This window comes from Centroberyx gerrardi, chromosome 3 (genome assembly GCF_048128805.1).
Source record: "Centroberyx gerrardi isolate f3 chromosome 3, fCenGer3.hap1.cur.20231027, whole genome shotgun sequence".
In the NCBI taxonomy this organism is placed as follows: Eukaryota; Metazoa; Chordata; class Actinopteri; order Beryciformes; family Berycidae; genus Centroberyx; species Centroberyx gerrardi.
The window spans coordinates 29,048,130-29,062,691 of NC_135999.1; the positions used below are offsets into that span (position 1 = coordinate 29,048,130).

General features: G+C 40.3%; 2 protein-coding genes across 2 annotated transcripts; both read left to right on the plus strand.

The window, feature by feature from the left end:
- Positions 1-4,679: 4,679 nt before the first annotated feature.
- LOC139913183 (uncharacterized) lies at positions 4,680-6,240 on the plus strand. The gene is made up of 4 exons (XM_078282593.1): positions 4,680-4,908; positions 5,643-5,730; positions 5,849-5,906; positions 5,993-6,240. The coding sequence occupies exons 1-4, from the start codon at positions 4,809-4,811 to the stop codon at positions 6,068-6,070; spliced, it is 324 nt and encodes a 107-aa protein (XP_078138719.1). The 5' UTR covers positions 4,680-4,808; the 3' UTR covers positions 6,071-6,240.
- Positions 6,241-9,356: 3,116 nt separating this feature from the next.
- On the plus strand, positions 9,357-14,562 carry LOC144542799 (sialoadhesin-like). The gene is made up of 7 exons (XM_078290098.1): positions 9,357-9,384; positions 10,217-10,573; positions 10,761-10,988; positions 12,432-12,701; positions 14,081-14,168; positions 14,282-14,339; positions 14,460-14,562. Exons 1-7 carry the CDS (start codon positions 9,357-9,359, stop codon positions 14,535-14,537), a joined length of 1,107 nt encoding a protein of 368 aa, XP_078146224.1. The 3' UTR covers positions 14,538-14,562.

Genomic DNA, 14,562 nt, shown 5'->3' on the forward strand with positions numbered 1-14,562 from the left:
GAATACGTAGGTACCAGCCACGTTATGTAACATAGCTCCAAAGTCGGCGAAGTTTTTGACAATGGTAAATGGGCATGACTATTTTCAAACGGGTCCCTTGACCTCTCACATCAAGATATCTGAATGGCTCATTAGAACCGCAAGAGTCTTATCTTTACAGCCATATCTGACATATGTCAGCTACATAGGGTATATGAGCTCCAGGGTACTAAAGACACAGTGTTCTGCATGCAGTGAAAAGATGTTATTCTCGCCTTTTTTTCTTTCCCTATTTCTGCACACTGTGGTACCTAAACAGTGATGGAATTGTAGAAATTGGGTATGGCTACAAAGCTGAGACTCTTGTGAATCCAAAGAGCCCAATTGCATTCATGTGTGATGAAATATGGCCTCATAGTAACCATTTCAATGTGATGACAGCATTTTTTAAAACTTGACCTTACTGTATAAAATGACATGAAATGAAATGGTCGAGCTCATTCATGTCAGTGCTTCGACACAGCCAGCAGATGGCGACAGAGACCATGAGTTCCCCACATGGGCTTTCTGTCAGCCTCGGCGCTGTCTTTGTGATGCGTTTAGGGTCCTTGGAAAGCTGGGAATCTGTAGTTTCGTTCGATACCAAACATATTGCTGTGGAGTGATGAGAAAGGTTTCCCAGTGCCTTTGAACGCAACTGGCTCTGTTTACTGAGTCTAGTCTGTCAAAATGCTAACAATTGCAATGCTGCAACGCTTATCAAAGCTAGTGAACGCCAAGTCTAAGGGCAGGGGCATTGCAAGGGCGGCAAGCACACTTAAATTTTCTTTAGAAAATTTAGCCTTTTCTAGTTTACTTTATGATGTTCTCACATCAGTGTGCCATCTCCCTATATGGTTAATACTAATGGGCCTTTGAGTTTCCTGGGTGTCACATGGTGGCTTTAGATACTTAGACACAAACATTTATTGACAGTTTCGTTTCACACTTCACTCAGCAGCAACATGTGAACAACACCTTTTTTATTTAATGACCAGGACATAGAACATAGATACATAAAAGAGAAAAACAAAAACATAAAACATAGATGTAAAAGTATATGGGGATAACAAAAAAACATGTAATGACAGTTTACACGAGACAACAAAGGCCAACATACAATCTAGATATGTAATGATCCAATACCATAATCAAACAAGAACAAGGGGGGAGGGGGGAGCTTGCACATTGTACTGCACGGAAGGTTGTGAATAAGACAGTGTCATACCAAAGGGATGAGTAATTGTTTGGTGACTGGTAGAAGAGGTGGGAGAAATCAGCTATTAACTGTACAAACTGAAGTCATTGAATGATCTGTTCCAGCATTTTCAAAATGACACTGATTGGCCTAAGGGAAGTGCAACAGCATTTGTTTACTTGTTACTGATTGGCCCATGGGGTGCCTGCATCATTAGTGGGGGACGACATGTTTACTTGTACTTGATGAACTGAATATGACAGAGAAGTACTGCTGCTCTACTGCTCCACCCCAGAGACAAAGTTGATTGGATTTCCTTTTATCACCTGACAGAATGAACAAAATGATCTGGCAAACAATTGGCTGTTTTTTGTTAAATCTTATGTTCATATTTTAGGCATTTGGCTGACACGCTCAGCCAGAGCGACTTACAATAGAGTGCAACTGTAGAATCAGCTTAAAGTCCTAGATCTGAAACATTACCAGGAGTGAAAAGCCCAAAGCCACAGCACTTAGTGGTAACAAATATTCCTGCGGCTAGAATGATAATATATTAGTCAAGCCTTTCAAGATGCATATTCAGTTCTACTTAGATAGATGCATGATGAGGAACTTCTATGACAGCTGCTGCAGTAGATCAGCACTTGTTATTCTGAGGAGTTTGAAGCTCGCCCACATTCACTTTTCCCAAAAACATCTTGGTACAAAGATCGTTTTTGTCTCATTGACTTGCATTGGAGCTGAGATGATGTGAGTGCCAAAGTGGTTATGGGAAATGTAGTCCAGGTCTCTAGCAGCTTCACATAGTGCAGCAGCTCCACTGCAGATGAAAGTCTGTCCTCTAATGTTTTTATTAATTTATGAAGACAAAATTGATTGGAAAATTCTTTTTTTTTCCCCTTTTATCAGCTATCAGAAATGACAAAATTATCTGGCTTTTTGGACAGCTGCTGATCAGCACTTGTTATTCTGAAGAGTTTGAAGCTTATCCACAAAATTCCCTTTTCCCAAAAACGTCTTGGTACTAAGATCCTCTCTGTTTCATTGACTTAACATTGGAGCTGAGATGATGTGAGTGTCAAAGTGGTTTGAAGAAATGTAGTCCAGGTCTCCAGCAGGTTCACAAACTGCAGCAGCTCCACTACAGATGAAAGTCTGTCCTCTAATGTTTTTATGAATCTGATTCTGGTTTCTGATGTTCTCTGTGTTACAGTGGTACAGGGTCAGGATGACTGGGGAGTGACTTACACTTCTACTGAGATCTGTGCCTTAAAAGGATCGACAGTGGACATACGCTGCACCTACAGATACCCAGCCTACCTAGATAACCTTACTGTCACAGCTGAAAAAACATGGTTTACTAAACAGGAGGGTGATGAACCTGTGGATCTGAGAACAGACTCAGAGTATGAAGGTCGTGTGGAGTATCATGGTGATCAGAAGAACTGCAGCCTGAGAATCACAGACCTGAGAGAGACTGACTCAGCTGTGTACAAGTTCAGGTTCATAACAAACCATCCAAAAGGGAAATATACTGGTTCACCTGGAGTCACTTTGACTGTCACAGGTAACATTTTGATCAGATGATTTGTTAATTCAGTTCCAACTATAGTTCAACATCTTGGAAACGCTGATGTTGTGATTGTGTGTATGTGTGTGTATGTGTGTGTATGTGTGTGTGTGTGTGTGTGTGTGTATGTGTGTCTGTGATTGACGGTTTAGTCTCCAATTACATTTCTGTTCCATGTTCACATATCCAGATCTCCAGGTGCAGGTGACCAGATCATCAGTCACTCGTTATTATACCCAGGCAGAGCTGAAGTGTCACAGCAGTTGCCGTGTAGCTGGTCGTCCTTCCTACGTCTGGTACAAGAATGGACAGAAAATTAAGGAAGGAACTTCTTCTTCTTATACAGGCTACTTTGATCCTGAAGACAGACATTCCTGTGCTCTAAAAGGACTTGAGGATTTCCGCTCTCCTTCAGTGTGTGAGTTTACTCCACAGTGTGTCACTAACATAACACCATCTGGTGGAAACCTTTACCTAATGTACTGTACCATGACTGCATGTATTTAATATGGGTGACCCCAGTAGAAATCAAACCCCCCCACCCTGTCTGTGTTAGTGCCATGCTCTACCCATTGAGCTATACAGGAACACTGCTGCTGTCAGTTTCCCAACAAGAATACAACCTGCTCTGTATCACTGCAGTAAAAGATGAAATTCTAACAGTGATGTTTAAAAACGGTTTCATCTTTCAGGTGTCCATGATGATCGAAACTGCAACAGAGTGACTTACACCGACAGAAGCATCTGTGCCTTGAAGGGCTCATCAGTGGACATTTCTTGCACATACAGCAGTTATGATAATTATGTTAAATCAAAATTCTGGTTCAGCCCCACACATAGCCATCAATGGCAGGATTCCTCACAACCTGAGGACCTTAGTGGGGACTCAGAGTATGCAGGTCGTGTTCAGCAGCTTGAAGCAGAGAGAGGACGCTCCACTCTGAGAATCACTGACCTGAGAGAGAGTGATTCAGCCGAGTATCGCTTCAAATTCAACACACAGATGTTTGAATGGGGAAATGATTTTCCTGGTACAACTCTGACTGTCACAGGTACTGTTGAACACAAACTGATATATACAACAGCATGGTACATTTAAACTAACTGATGACAACTGAATGTGGACAATATTGTTGAATATTGTAAGAACAATTAAATGTAAGTTATGTTATTATGTGATCATCATGAATTTGTGTACTCCGCCACTCAGACTTTGATTGGATGATCAATTTAGTTTCTAATACTCCACAGTATTTAACAGATAGGAATCATAACTGCTATTTTGACTCTGTGTGTTTGAGCATTTAGTCTCCAATGATATTTCTGTTCCATGTTCACATATCCAGATCTCCAGGTGCAGGTGACCAGATTATCAGTCCACCAGTTTTCTACCCAGGCAGAGCTGAAGTGTCACAGCAGTTGCCGTCTAGCTGGTCGTCCTTCCTACGTCTGGTACAAGAATGGACAGAAAATTATGGAAGGAACTTCTTCTTCTTATACAGGCTACTTTTATCCTGAAGACAGCTATTATTCCTGTGCTGTAAAAGGACTTGAGGATTTCCACTCTCCTCCAGTGTGTGAGTTTACTCCACAGTTTGTCACTAACACCATTCGGAAGAGCCTTTTAGCTAATGTACTTTATCATGAGTGCATGTATGCAAGTGTTTAATATGGGTGACCCAAGTGGCAATTCAACCTTTGCACTTCATCAATATAACTATCATCTTCATTCACAAGCCTGCTTCTCTAACCTTCAGGCTTCTGCCATCCCACAGCTAGGAGCTATGAACTATTTTAAAAAGTTCCATGGTAAAACACATCCTCATCTTGAAATTAATATCGTTAATTTCATGTCCTCCAGATGGTCCCAAGAACACTTCAGTGTTGGTGAGTCCCTCTGGTGAAACAGTGGAGGGCAGTTCAGTGAATCTGACCTGCAGCAGTGATGCCAACCCAGCAGCTACTTACACCTGGTACAAGGAGAATGAAGCCTCACCAAAAGCATCAGGACAGACCTTTACCATGACTAACTTCACATCTGAGCACAGTAGAGAATATTATTGTGAGGCCAGGAACCCATTAGGAGCTACAAATTCTTCTACCCATCTTATCGCTCTAGCAGGTAGAGTGATTAAAAATAATTAAGAAAGATTAATTCTGGAAAGAAAGTCATTTGAGGTTAAGTTTTCATGTTTTTGTTTCCTTCTATTACTGTTATTATTGAATTATATCTTTAGTTTATTGAAATCATGTTATTTTATTGTAATTTGTTACACTCATAAGTAGGGTTTTACTGATATGGGTTTTTAAATGCTGATATGATACATGTATTTTTAGACTGAATACACTGATATTTTGTGTCAATATTCAATATCTTTAAATATTACATTTTTTTCATGACAGAAAATGACAGGTATTCAGTGTTTCCCCTAAAATGTTTATTCTTGTCAGGGTGGAAAAACCTCTGAAACAGCTTTTAGAGCATCATGGGACACTAAAACTCTCCATTGAAACCTAAACTAATGAAACTCTGTTAGTGTTAGCAGCTCTTGTGTGACTCACCACACCTATTCAGTGGTAGAGAAACTCTGGGATGCATTAGGCCTTTAAATAAAGAATGAATTGACATAATAATTTAATAATTAAATGAATAAATATAATGTACAAAGAAAATAAAAAGTCATGTCAGAATTTTCAGCCTGTTTTCCTGTAGCTGTGGTCAGGAGGAACCTCCATCATATCAGAGGTGGACGACACTGACTGATATCTGATATTTCAATATCAGCCGTCAAACTGATATATTGATCTACCCCTCCTAGTAAGGCATATCTCATATCTGTCTATCTCCATTTCTAGGGAAAGGAACAATATATATGAATGCAGCAAGGCTGACTCTCATCGTCCTGATCCTGATCGCTGTGTTTCTCCTCTACCTGTGGATCAGGTAACACAGTAAAAATCCATCAATTCTATCATTGCTCTTTTCATTTGATACTTTATGATTCAGTTTTTAATGAATTGGAGTTTGTTTAACTTTGTATTGGTTGACTAATTTATTCCAGGAAGAAGAAAACTCTGAAGTCCACCACTGAACCGAGTGACCCAGTGCAGACTGTACAGGTGAGAGAGAGAGAGAGAGAGAGAGAGAGAGAGAGAGAGAGAGGACATTTTCCTGTCTCATCTTGTCTGTCTTCTCTCCCCATCAGTCAGACTCTGATCCTGAGCATGAGAACCTCACTGCAGCTCAGACAGAAGCCACAGAGGAGCAGGAAGACCAGGTGTGAAGTCCAGTCAGGTTGAAGAAACAAAAAACAGGCCGATATCAAATCAAATTCACAGTCACAGTTTTGAAAAGTAATGCACCCTAATTTTGTACAATTCTCTATGAATCCAGTGAAAGAGGAGGCGGGGCTCACCTGACTGAAACAAGAAATAGTTTCACATTGAAATTGTGCAGTGGAAAGTAAGGGGGGGGGGGGGGGGGGTCATAAATACAGTCATAATACTGTCTTTCTGTGTGTAGTTAGTTACATATGTTTAGAATAAAACAACTTGCTTTTGGGACATATTGTGCAGAATCCTGTTTTATTTACTAATAATGAAGACAAATAAAACTCAAACATGTTCTTCTGTTCTGTGTTATTTCTCACTTTCTCACTAGTATTTGTCACTCAGTGGAGGATCCATGTCACAGTGTAATAGTTTTTTATTATACTTACGATTGACATATTAAGATGCATATAAACAGTTTATATTGAATAGGACGTTAACCACCATATGAGCTGTTAATACCCATGCTACCCATTTAAATTCTTTGGCGTAGCTTCTGGATGCGGGCTGGGTCGTGGTTCACTGATCAGGCTACCTAGCCTTTTCAAAATAAAAGTCTATAGTTCATGTTTGGCAGCAAGCTACAGTTTGATTCTTCTTCTGTCATCTACTGTCAAATCTATGAATTACGAGCACTACCTGCTAATTTGAATTGAAAGAGTAACTAAATCCTAAACCCAAATCTGTTGTGAAGCCTGACACCTAATGGTGAAAACTAGGGTACTGAACTGGCCATCTGCTATTGGCTGGTCTTTGTGCCAGGTGATGTCACCACCTGTTGTACTCTATTTTTTAGGTATATTACTTACTTAAGCTAAATGCATATGAAACAATTTGAATTAATGCTTTGGACAAAACAGGTCTACCATAAGGCACAAATGGGCAAAAAATGACCATAAAATTACTCCAAACAGCTCATGCAGCTTAATCCAAGTGTTCTGAAGCCAAACGATTACACTGTGAGTCTAAAAGACCAATATTTACACCAGTGTTTAGCACAAATCTTCACTAAAGCTGTTGTTTTTGAAAGCATTCACGCTGGTGTGCTCCCACACATCTCTGTTCACACCAGAAGCCCTTTGTGTTCAGGCCTGGGTGGCCTGATAAGAGCCGCACTTCCTGCTGTGGCCACAGGGAGGAGCCACAACTGGTATGAAGTTTTCTGCATGATGACTCTTCAGCTAGGCACCAGGGTTGGGATCAATTTACTGTCAGTTCACTCAATTCAGAATAAAAATCAAAACTGCAGTTCACTTCTACAAGGGCAGAGCCTTCATTCTCTATATTACCTTTATAGATTGTATACAATAACCTTTTATATGGCAAAAGAAATCCAGGTTTTTCAATGTGAAGAAAAATACACTGTCTCTGTGTGTCTCTCTCTCACATACACACTTTTATATTTTCTATAGACACTACATTGAGAAGTTTATTGTCTGCAACAAAGTGAACCTGTCAGCTACACTTTTAAAGGAAGGAAACCTGGTCTATTTTAACAGTTTGTGTCTCTGATTGTTGACCACAGAAGTGTCACATAACAGGTTCCCCTGCAAGATCACATCCTTAATACAAGTGCAGAGTGGGAAGAACTTTCTCAGCTAGATATCAGTAGAAGTGTTTTTTTGATGTGACTAACTGATATACTTTTCGTTATGTCCATTATCTCCCTGCTGATGTGTTTTAACGTCTCTGAAGCCTCGACAGAGAGAGGAGAGGACCAGCTATGAGTTTTACAGCGGCAGCAAGTGGATTTGTTGTCTTCCTTCTGTCTGTGTCAGGTATTGTATAATTACATTTACAGTTTAGAGGTTTTGCTGGTGCTCTAATCAGCAAAACCTAAACAAAATCTAAACAATTTACAATGAGTGCAACAGTAGAATAAGCTAACTGTACTTTTTTAAATGGACTCATATGGTTATTCATCGATTTTATTTCTGTTTTGGAAATTGCCTGACGCTCATCAGTATCAGTAAAATATAGCAGAAAGTGTTATAATTTTGTCAAACAAGGTCTGGGGTTATTAAAAAAAATGACACTGATTATTTTTGCTGTCAATCACTTAGTGAGAGTAGGTGTCTTTTTTTTCAAATGGTGGATTTCTCATGTTATCTTTATGGCATTTCTGCTTTACTGGAAGAGAGACAGGAAGACTGGGGGGGAGGGGGGGGGGCGCCATGTGACAGTCTTTAACTCTGGTTTCTCATATCAATATGATTATATTATCATTGTGTATCCATACTAAATCACCAATTTACTTTATGATGTTCTCACATCAGTGTGCCATCTCCCTGTATGGTTAATACTAATGGGCCTTTGAGTTTCCTGGGTGTCACATGGTGGCTTTAGATACTTAGACACAAACATTTATTGACAGTTTCGTTTCACACTTCACTCAGCAGCAACATGTGAACAACACCTTTTTTATTTAATGACCAGGACATAGAACATAGATACATAAAAGAGAAAAACAAAAACATAAAACATAGATGTAAAAGTATATGGGGATAACAAAAAAACATGTAATGACAGTTTACACGGGACAACAAAGGCCAACATACAATCTAGATATGTAATGATCCAATACCATAATCAAACAAGAACAAGGGGGGAGGGGGGAGCTTACACATTGTACTGCACGGAAGGTTGTGAATAAGACAGTGTCATACCAAAGGGATGAGTAATTGTTTGGTGACTGGTAGAAGAGGTGGGAGAAATCAGCTATTAACTGTAGAAACTGAAGTCATTGAATGATCTGTTCCAGCATTTTCAAAATGACACTGATTGGCCTAAGGGAAGTGCAACAGCATTTGTTTACTTGTTACTGATTGGCCCATGGGGTGCCTGCATCATTAGTGGGGGACGACATGTTTACTTGTACTTGATGAACTGAATATGACAGAGAAGTACTGCTGCTCTACTGCTCCACCCCAGAGACAAAGTTGATTGGATTTCCTTTTATCACCTGACAGAATGAACAAAATGATCTGGCAAACAATTGGCTGTTTTTTGTTAAATCTTATGTTCATATTTTAGGCATTTGGCTGACACGCTCAGCCAGAGCGACTTACAATAGAGTGCAACTGTAGAATCAGCTTAAAGTCCTAGATCTGGACCATTACCAGGAGTGAAAAGCCCAAAGCCACAGCACTTAGTGGTAACAAATATTCCTGCGGCTAGAATGATAATATATTAGTCAAGCCTTTCAAGATGCATATTCAGTTCTACTTAGATAGATGCATGATGAGGAACTTCTATGACAGCTGCTGCAGTAGATCAGCACTTGTTATTCTGAGGAGTTTGAAGCTTGCCCACATTCACTTTTCCCAAAAGCATCTTGGTACAAAGATCGTTTTTGTCTCATTGACTTGCAATGGAGCTGAGATGATGTGAGTGCCAAAGTGGTTATGGGAAATGTAGTCCAGGTCTCTAGCAGCTTCACATAGTGCAGCAGCTCCACTGCAGATGGAAGTCTGTCCTCTAATGTTTTTATTAATTTATGAAGACAAAATTGATTGGAAAATTCTTTTTTTCCCCCTTTTATCAGCTATCAGAAATGACAAAATTATCGGGCAATTGGCTTTTTGGAGTTTTCTTGTTAAATTTTACATTCAGATTTTAGGCATTTGGCTGACACCCTTAACCAGAGTGACTTACAGTAGAGTACAATAGTAGAATCAGCTTGAATTCTTAGATCTGCAACATTACCAGCAACTGATAGCACAGCACCTAGTGGTCACAAATATTCCTGTGTCTGTAGAATGATAAGATATTATAATCAAGCCTTACAAGATGCATATTCAGTTCTACTTGTATAATGAGGAACTTCTATGACAGCTGCTGATCAGCACTTGTTATTCTGAGGAGTTTGAAGCTTATCCACAAAATTCCCTTTTCCCAAAAACGTCTTGGTACTAAGATCCTCTCTGTTTCATTGACTTAACATTGGAGCTGAGATGATGTGAGTGTCAAAGTGGTTTGAAGAAATGTAGTCCAGGTCTCCAGCAGGTTCACAAACTGCAGCAGCTCCACTGCAGATGAAAGTCTGTCCTCTAATGTTTTTATGAATCTGATTCTGGTTTCTGATGTGCTCTGTGTTACAGTGGTACAGGGTCAGGATGACTGGGGAGTGACTTACACTTCTACTGAGATCTGTGCCTTAAAAGGATCAACAGTGGACATACGCTGCACCTACAGATACCCATACAGCTTATACCGCCTTACCACCACAGTTGAAAAAACTTTATGGTTTACTAAACAGGAGGGTGATGAACCTGTGGATCTGACAACAGACTCAGAGTATGAAGGTCTTGTGGAGTATCATGGTGATCAGAAGAACTCTATCCTGAGAATCACAGACCTGAGAGAGACTGACTCAGCTGTGTACAAGTTCAGGTTCATAACAAACCATCCAAATGGGAGCTATACTGGTTCACCTGGAGTCACTTTGACTGTCACAGGTAACATTTTGATCAGATGATTTGTTAATTCAGTTCCAAATATAGTTCAACATCTTGGAAATGCTGATGTTGTGATTGTGTGTGTGTGTGTGTGTGTGTGTGTGTGTGTGTGTGTGTGTGTGTGTGTGTGTGTGTGACTGAGTATTTAGTAACCATTGCCTTTCCTGTTCTTTGTTCACATATCCAGATCTCCAGGTTCACGTGACCAGACCATTAGTCTACCAGTCGTATACCTGGGCAGAGCTGAAGTGTCACAGCAGTTGCCGTCTAGCTGGTCGTCCTTCCTACGTCTGGTACAAGAATAGACAGAATATTAAGGAAGAAACTTCTTCTTCTTATAGAGGCTACTTTTATCCTGGAGACAGTTATTCCTGTGCTCTAAAAGGACTTGAGGCTTCCCGCTCTCCTTCAGTGTGTGAGTTTACTCCACAGTGTGTCACTAACATAACACCATCTGGTGGAAACCTTTACCTAATGTATTGTACCATGACTGCATGTATTTAATATGGGTGACCCCAGTAGAAATCAAACCCCCCACCCTGTCTGTGTTAGTGCCATGCTCTACCCATTGAGCTATACAGGAACACTGCTGCTGTCAGTTTCCCAACAACAATACAACCTGCTCTGTATCACTGCAGTAAAAGATGAAACTCTAACAGTGATGTTTAAAAACGGTTTCATCTTTCAGGTGTCCATGATGATCGAAACTGCAACAGAGTGACTTACACCGACAGAAGCATCTGTGCCTTGAAGGGCTCATCAGTGGACATTTCTTGCACATACAGCAGTTATGATAATTATGTTAAATCAAAATTCTGGTTCAGCCCCACACATAGCCATCAATGGCAGGATTCCTCACAACCTGAGGACCTTAGTGGGGACTCAGAGTATGCAGGTCGTGTTCAGCAGCTTGAAGCAGAGAGAGGACGCTCCACTCTGAGAATCACTGACCTGAGAGAGAGCGATTCAGCCGAGTATCGCTTCAAATTCAACACACAGATGTTTGAATGGGGAAATGATTTTCCTGGTACAACTCTGACTGTCACAGGTACTGTTGAACACAAACTGATATATACAACAGCATGGTACATTTAAACTAACTGATGACAACTGAATGTGGAAAATATTGTTGAATATTGTAAGAACAATTTAATGTAAGTTATGTTATTATGTGATCATCATGAATTTGTGTACTCCTCCATTCAGACTTTGATTGGATGATCAATTTAGTTTCTAATACTCCACAGTATTTAACAGATAGGAATCATAACTGCTATTTTGACTCTGTGTGTTTGAGCATTTAGTCTCCAATGATATTTCTGTTCCATGTTCATATATCCAGATCTCCAGGTGCAGGTGACCAGATTATCAGTCTACCAGTTTTCTACCCAGGCAGAGCTGAAGTGTCACAGCAGTTGCCGTGTAGCTGGTCGTCCTTCCTACGTCTGGTACAAGAATGGACAGAAATTTAAGGAAGAAACTTCTTCTTCTTATACAGGCTACTTTTATACTGGAGACAGCTATTATTCCTGTGCTGTAAAAGGACTTGAGGATTTCCACTCTCCTCCAGTGTGTGAGTTTACTCCACAGTGTGTCACTAACACCATTCGGAAGAGCCTTTTACCTAATGTACTTTATCATGAGTGCATGTATGCAAGTGTTTAATATGGGTGACCCAAGTGGCAATTCAACCTTTGCACTTCATCAATATAACTATCATCTTCATTCACAAGCCTGCTTCTCTACCCTTCAGGATTCTGCCATCCCACAGCTAGGAGCTATGAACTATTTAAATAAGTTCCATGGTAAAACACATCCTCATCTTGAAGTTAATGTATGTTAATATCATATCTTTCAGATGCTCCGAAGGTTCCCTCAGTGTTGGTGAGTCCCTCTGGTGAAACAGTGGAGGGCAGTTCAGTGACTCTGACCTGCAGCAGTGATGCCAACCCAGCAGCTACTTACACCTGGTACAAGGAGAATGGAAATCCAGACCAAGAACCTTTGAAAACAGGACCACAGCTTGACTTTGTTTCCATCCAGTCCTCTGACTCTGGAGAGTATTACTGTGCAGCTGAGAATGTGTTGGGGGGAAACAGATCTGACTCCATCTCTATTAATGTGACATGTGAGTGAAACTAGTGCAAAAGCAACAAACATCTTAAATCTGTCAACTCTTGTATTCTTTATTAACCAGGGAAAGGTTTTGCTGAGCATGTATGTTTTTTCAGCTCTGCTCTGCTTCACATTCACAACTGGGAGCTGCCCAGTACAACCACAGTGTGTGACTGTACTTCACTGAGCAGCTCCACTGCAGCACTTGGAGATGAAGTGCCTTGCTCAAGGACACAGTGACAGCAGATGTTGAGGGACAGGAGAGCGTTACTTATTCACTGTTACCAACAAGATTGTCCCAGCTGTTCTGGGGATTCAAACCATCAGACTTCCAGTCACAAGCTCACTCCAAATTTCCAGATGCTGCCTCCCACGTTTACTACTAATTGTTTAAATACAGTATGTGTCATTGTTAAAACACATCCTTATTTCATTAATCCATGTTAATCCATGTCCTCCAGATGGTCCCAAGAACACTTCAGTGTTGGTGCGTCCCTCTGGTGAAACAGTGGAGGGCAGTTCAGTGACTCTGACCTGCAGCAGTGATGCCAACCCAGCAGCTACTTACACCTGGTACAAGGAGAACCGAACACTGCATCAAGGACCAGAGGAAAGTTACAGTTTCACCTCCATCAGCTCTGAGGACAGCGGGACGTACCACTGTCAATCTGAGAATCAATACGGACAGTTCAACTCTTCCTCTCTCTTCATAGATGTCCAATGTAAGTAGAAAACATAAAAAAATCTCTTTGATCAAATACGTTTTCATCTATATTAATCTTGTTTCTGCGCTTGTTTTATTTTTCTATAACCATGGTTTTGATTCATGTCTGTCATTTTTTTTATTTTTTTTATTTAGGCCTATTGGATTTTATTTGGTATTGTATTGGTACTGTAAAACTTTGCTAAAATGCTATACATTATTTTTCATGCCAGAAAATGACAGGTATTCCGTGTTTCCCCTAAAATGTTTATTCTTGTCAGGGTGGAAAAACCTCTGAAACAGCATTTAGAGCATCATGGGACACTAAAACTCTCCATTGAAACCTAAACTAATGAAACTCTGTTAGTGTTAGCAGCTCTTGTGTGACTCACCACATATATTCAATGGTAGAGAAACTCTGGGATACACTAGGCCTTTAAATAAAGAATGAATTGACATAACAATAATTTAATAATTAAATGAATAAATATAATGTGCAAAGAAAATAAAAAATCATGTCAGAATTTCCAGCCTGTTTTTCTGCAGCTGTGGTCAGGAGGAACCTCCATCATATCAGAGGTGGACGACACTGACTGATATCTGATATTTCAATATCAGCCATCAAACTGATATATTGATCTACCCCTCCTAGTAAGGCATATCTCATATCTGTCTATCTCCATTTCTAGGGAAAGGAACAATATATATGAATGCAGCAAGGCTGACTCTCATCGTCCTGATCCCGATTGCTGTGTTTCTCCTCTACCTGTGGATCAGGTAACACAGTAAAAATCCATCAATTCTATCATTGCTCTTTTCATTTGATACTTTATGATTCAGTTTTAATTGCAGTTTGTTTAATTTTGTATTGGTTGACTGATTCATTCCAGGAAGAAGAAAACTCTGAACTCCACCACTGAACCGAGTGACCCAGTGCAGACTGTACAGGTGGGAGAGAGAGAGAGAGAGAGAGAGAGAGAGAGAGAGAGAGAGAGAGAGAGAGAGAGAGAGAGAGAGAGAGAGAGGACAATTTCCTGTCTCATCTTGTCTGTCTTCCCTCCCCATCAGTCAGACTCTGACCCTGAGTATGAGAACCTCACTGCAGCTCAGACAGAAGCCACAGAGGAGCAGGAAGACCAGGTGTGAAGTCCAGTCAGGTTGAAAAGCAAAA

Bases quoted from the DNA above. Each gene is read 5' to 3' on its own strand.
- LOC139913183 (XM_078282593.1), top strand. From the start codon at position 4,809: ATGACTAACTTCACATCTGAGCACAGTAGAGAATATTATTGTGAGGCC. The intron at 4,909-5,642 runs GTAGAGTGATTA...CTCCATTTCTAG, and splicing joins CCATCTTATCGCTCTAGCAG to GGAAAGGAACAATATATATG. The intron at 5,731-5,848 runs GTAACACAGTAA...AATTTATTCCAG, and splicing joins CTCCTCTACCTGTGGATCAG to GAAGAAGAAAACTCTGAAGT.
- LOC144542799 (XM_078290098.1), top strand. From the start codon at position 9,357: ATGAGGAACTTCTATGACAGCTGCTGCA. The intron at 10,574-10,760 runs GTAACATTTTGA...TCACATATCCAG, and splicing joins AGTCACTTTGACTGTCACAG to ATCTCCAGGTTCACGTGACC. The intron at 14,340-14,459 runs GTGGGAGAGAGA...CCTCCCCATCAG, and splicing joins ACCCAGTGCAGACTGTACAG to TCAGACTCTGACCCTGAGTA.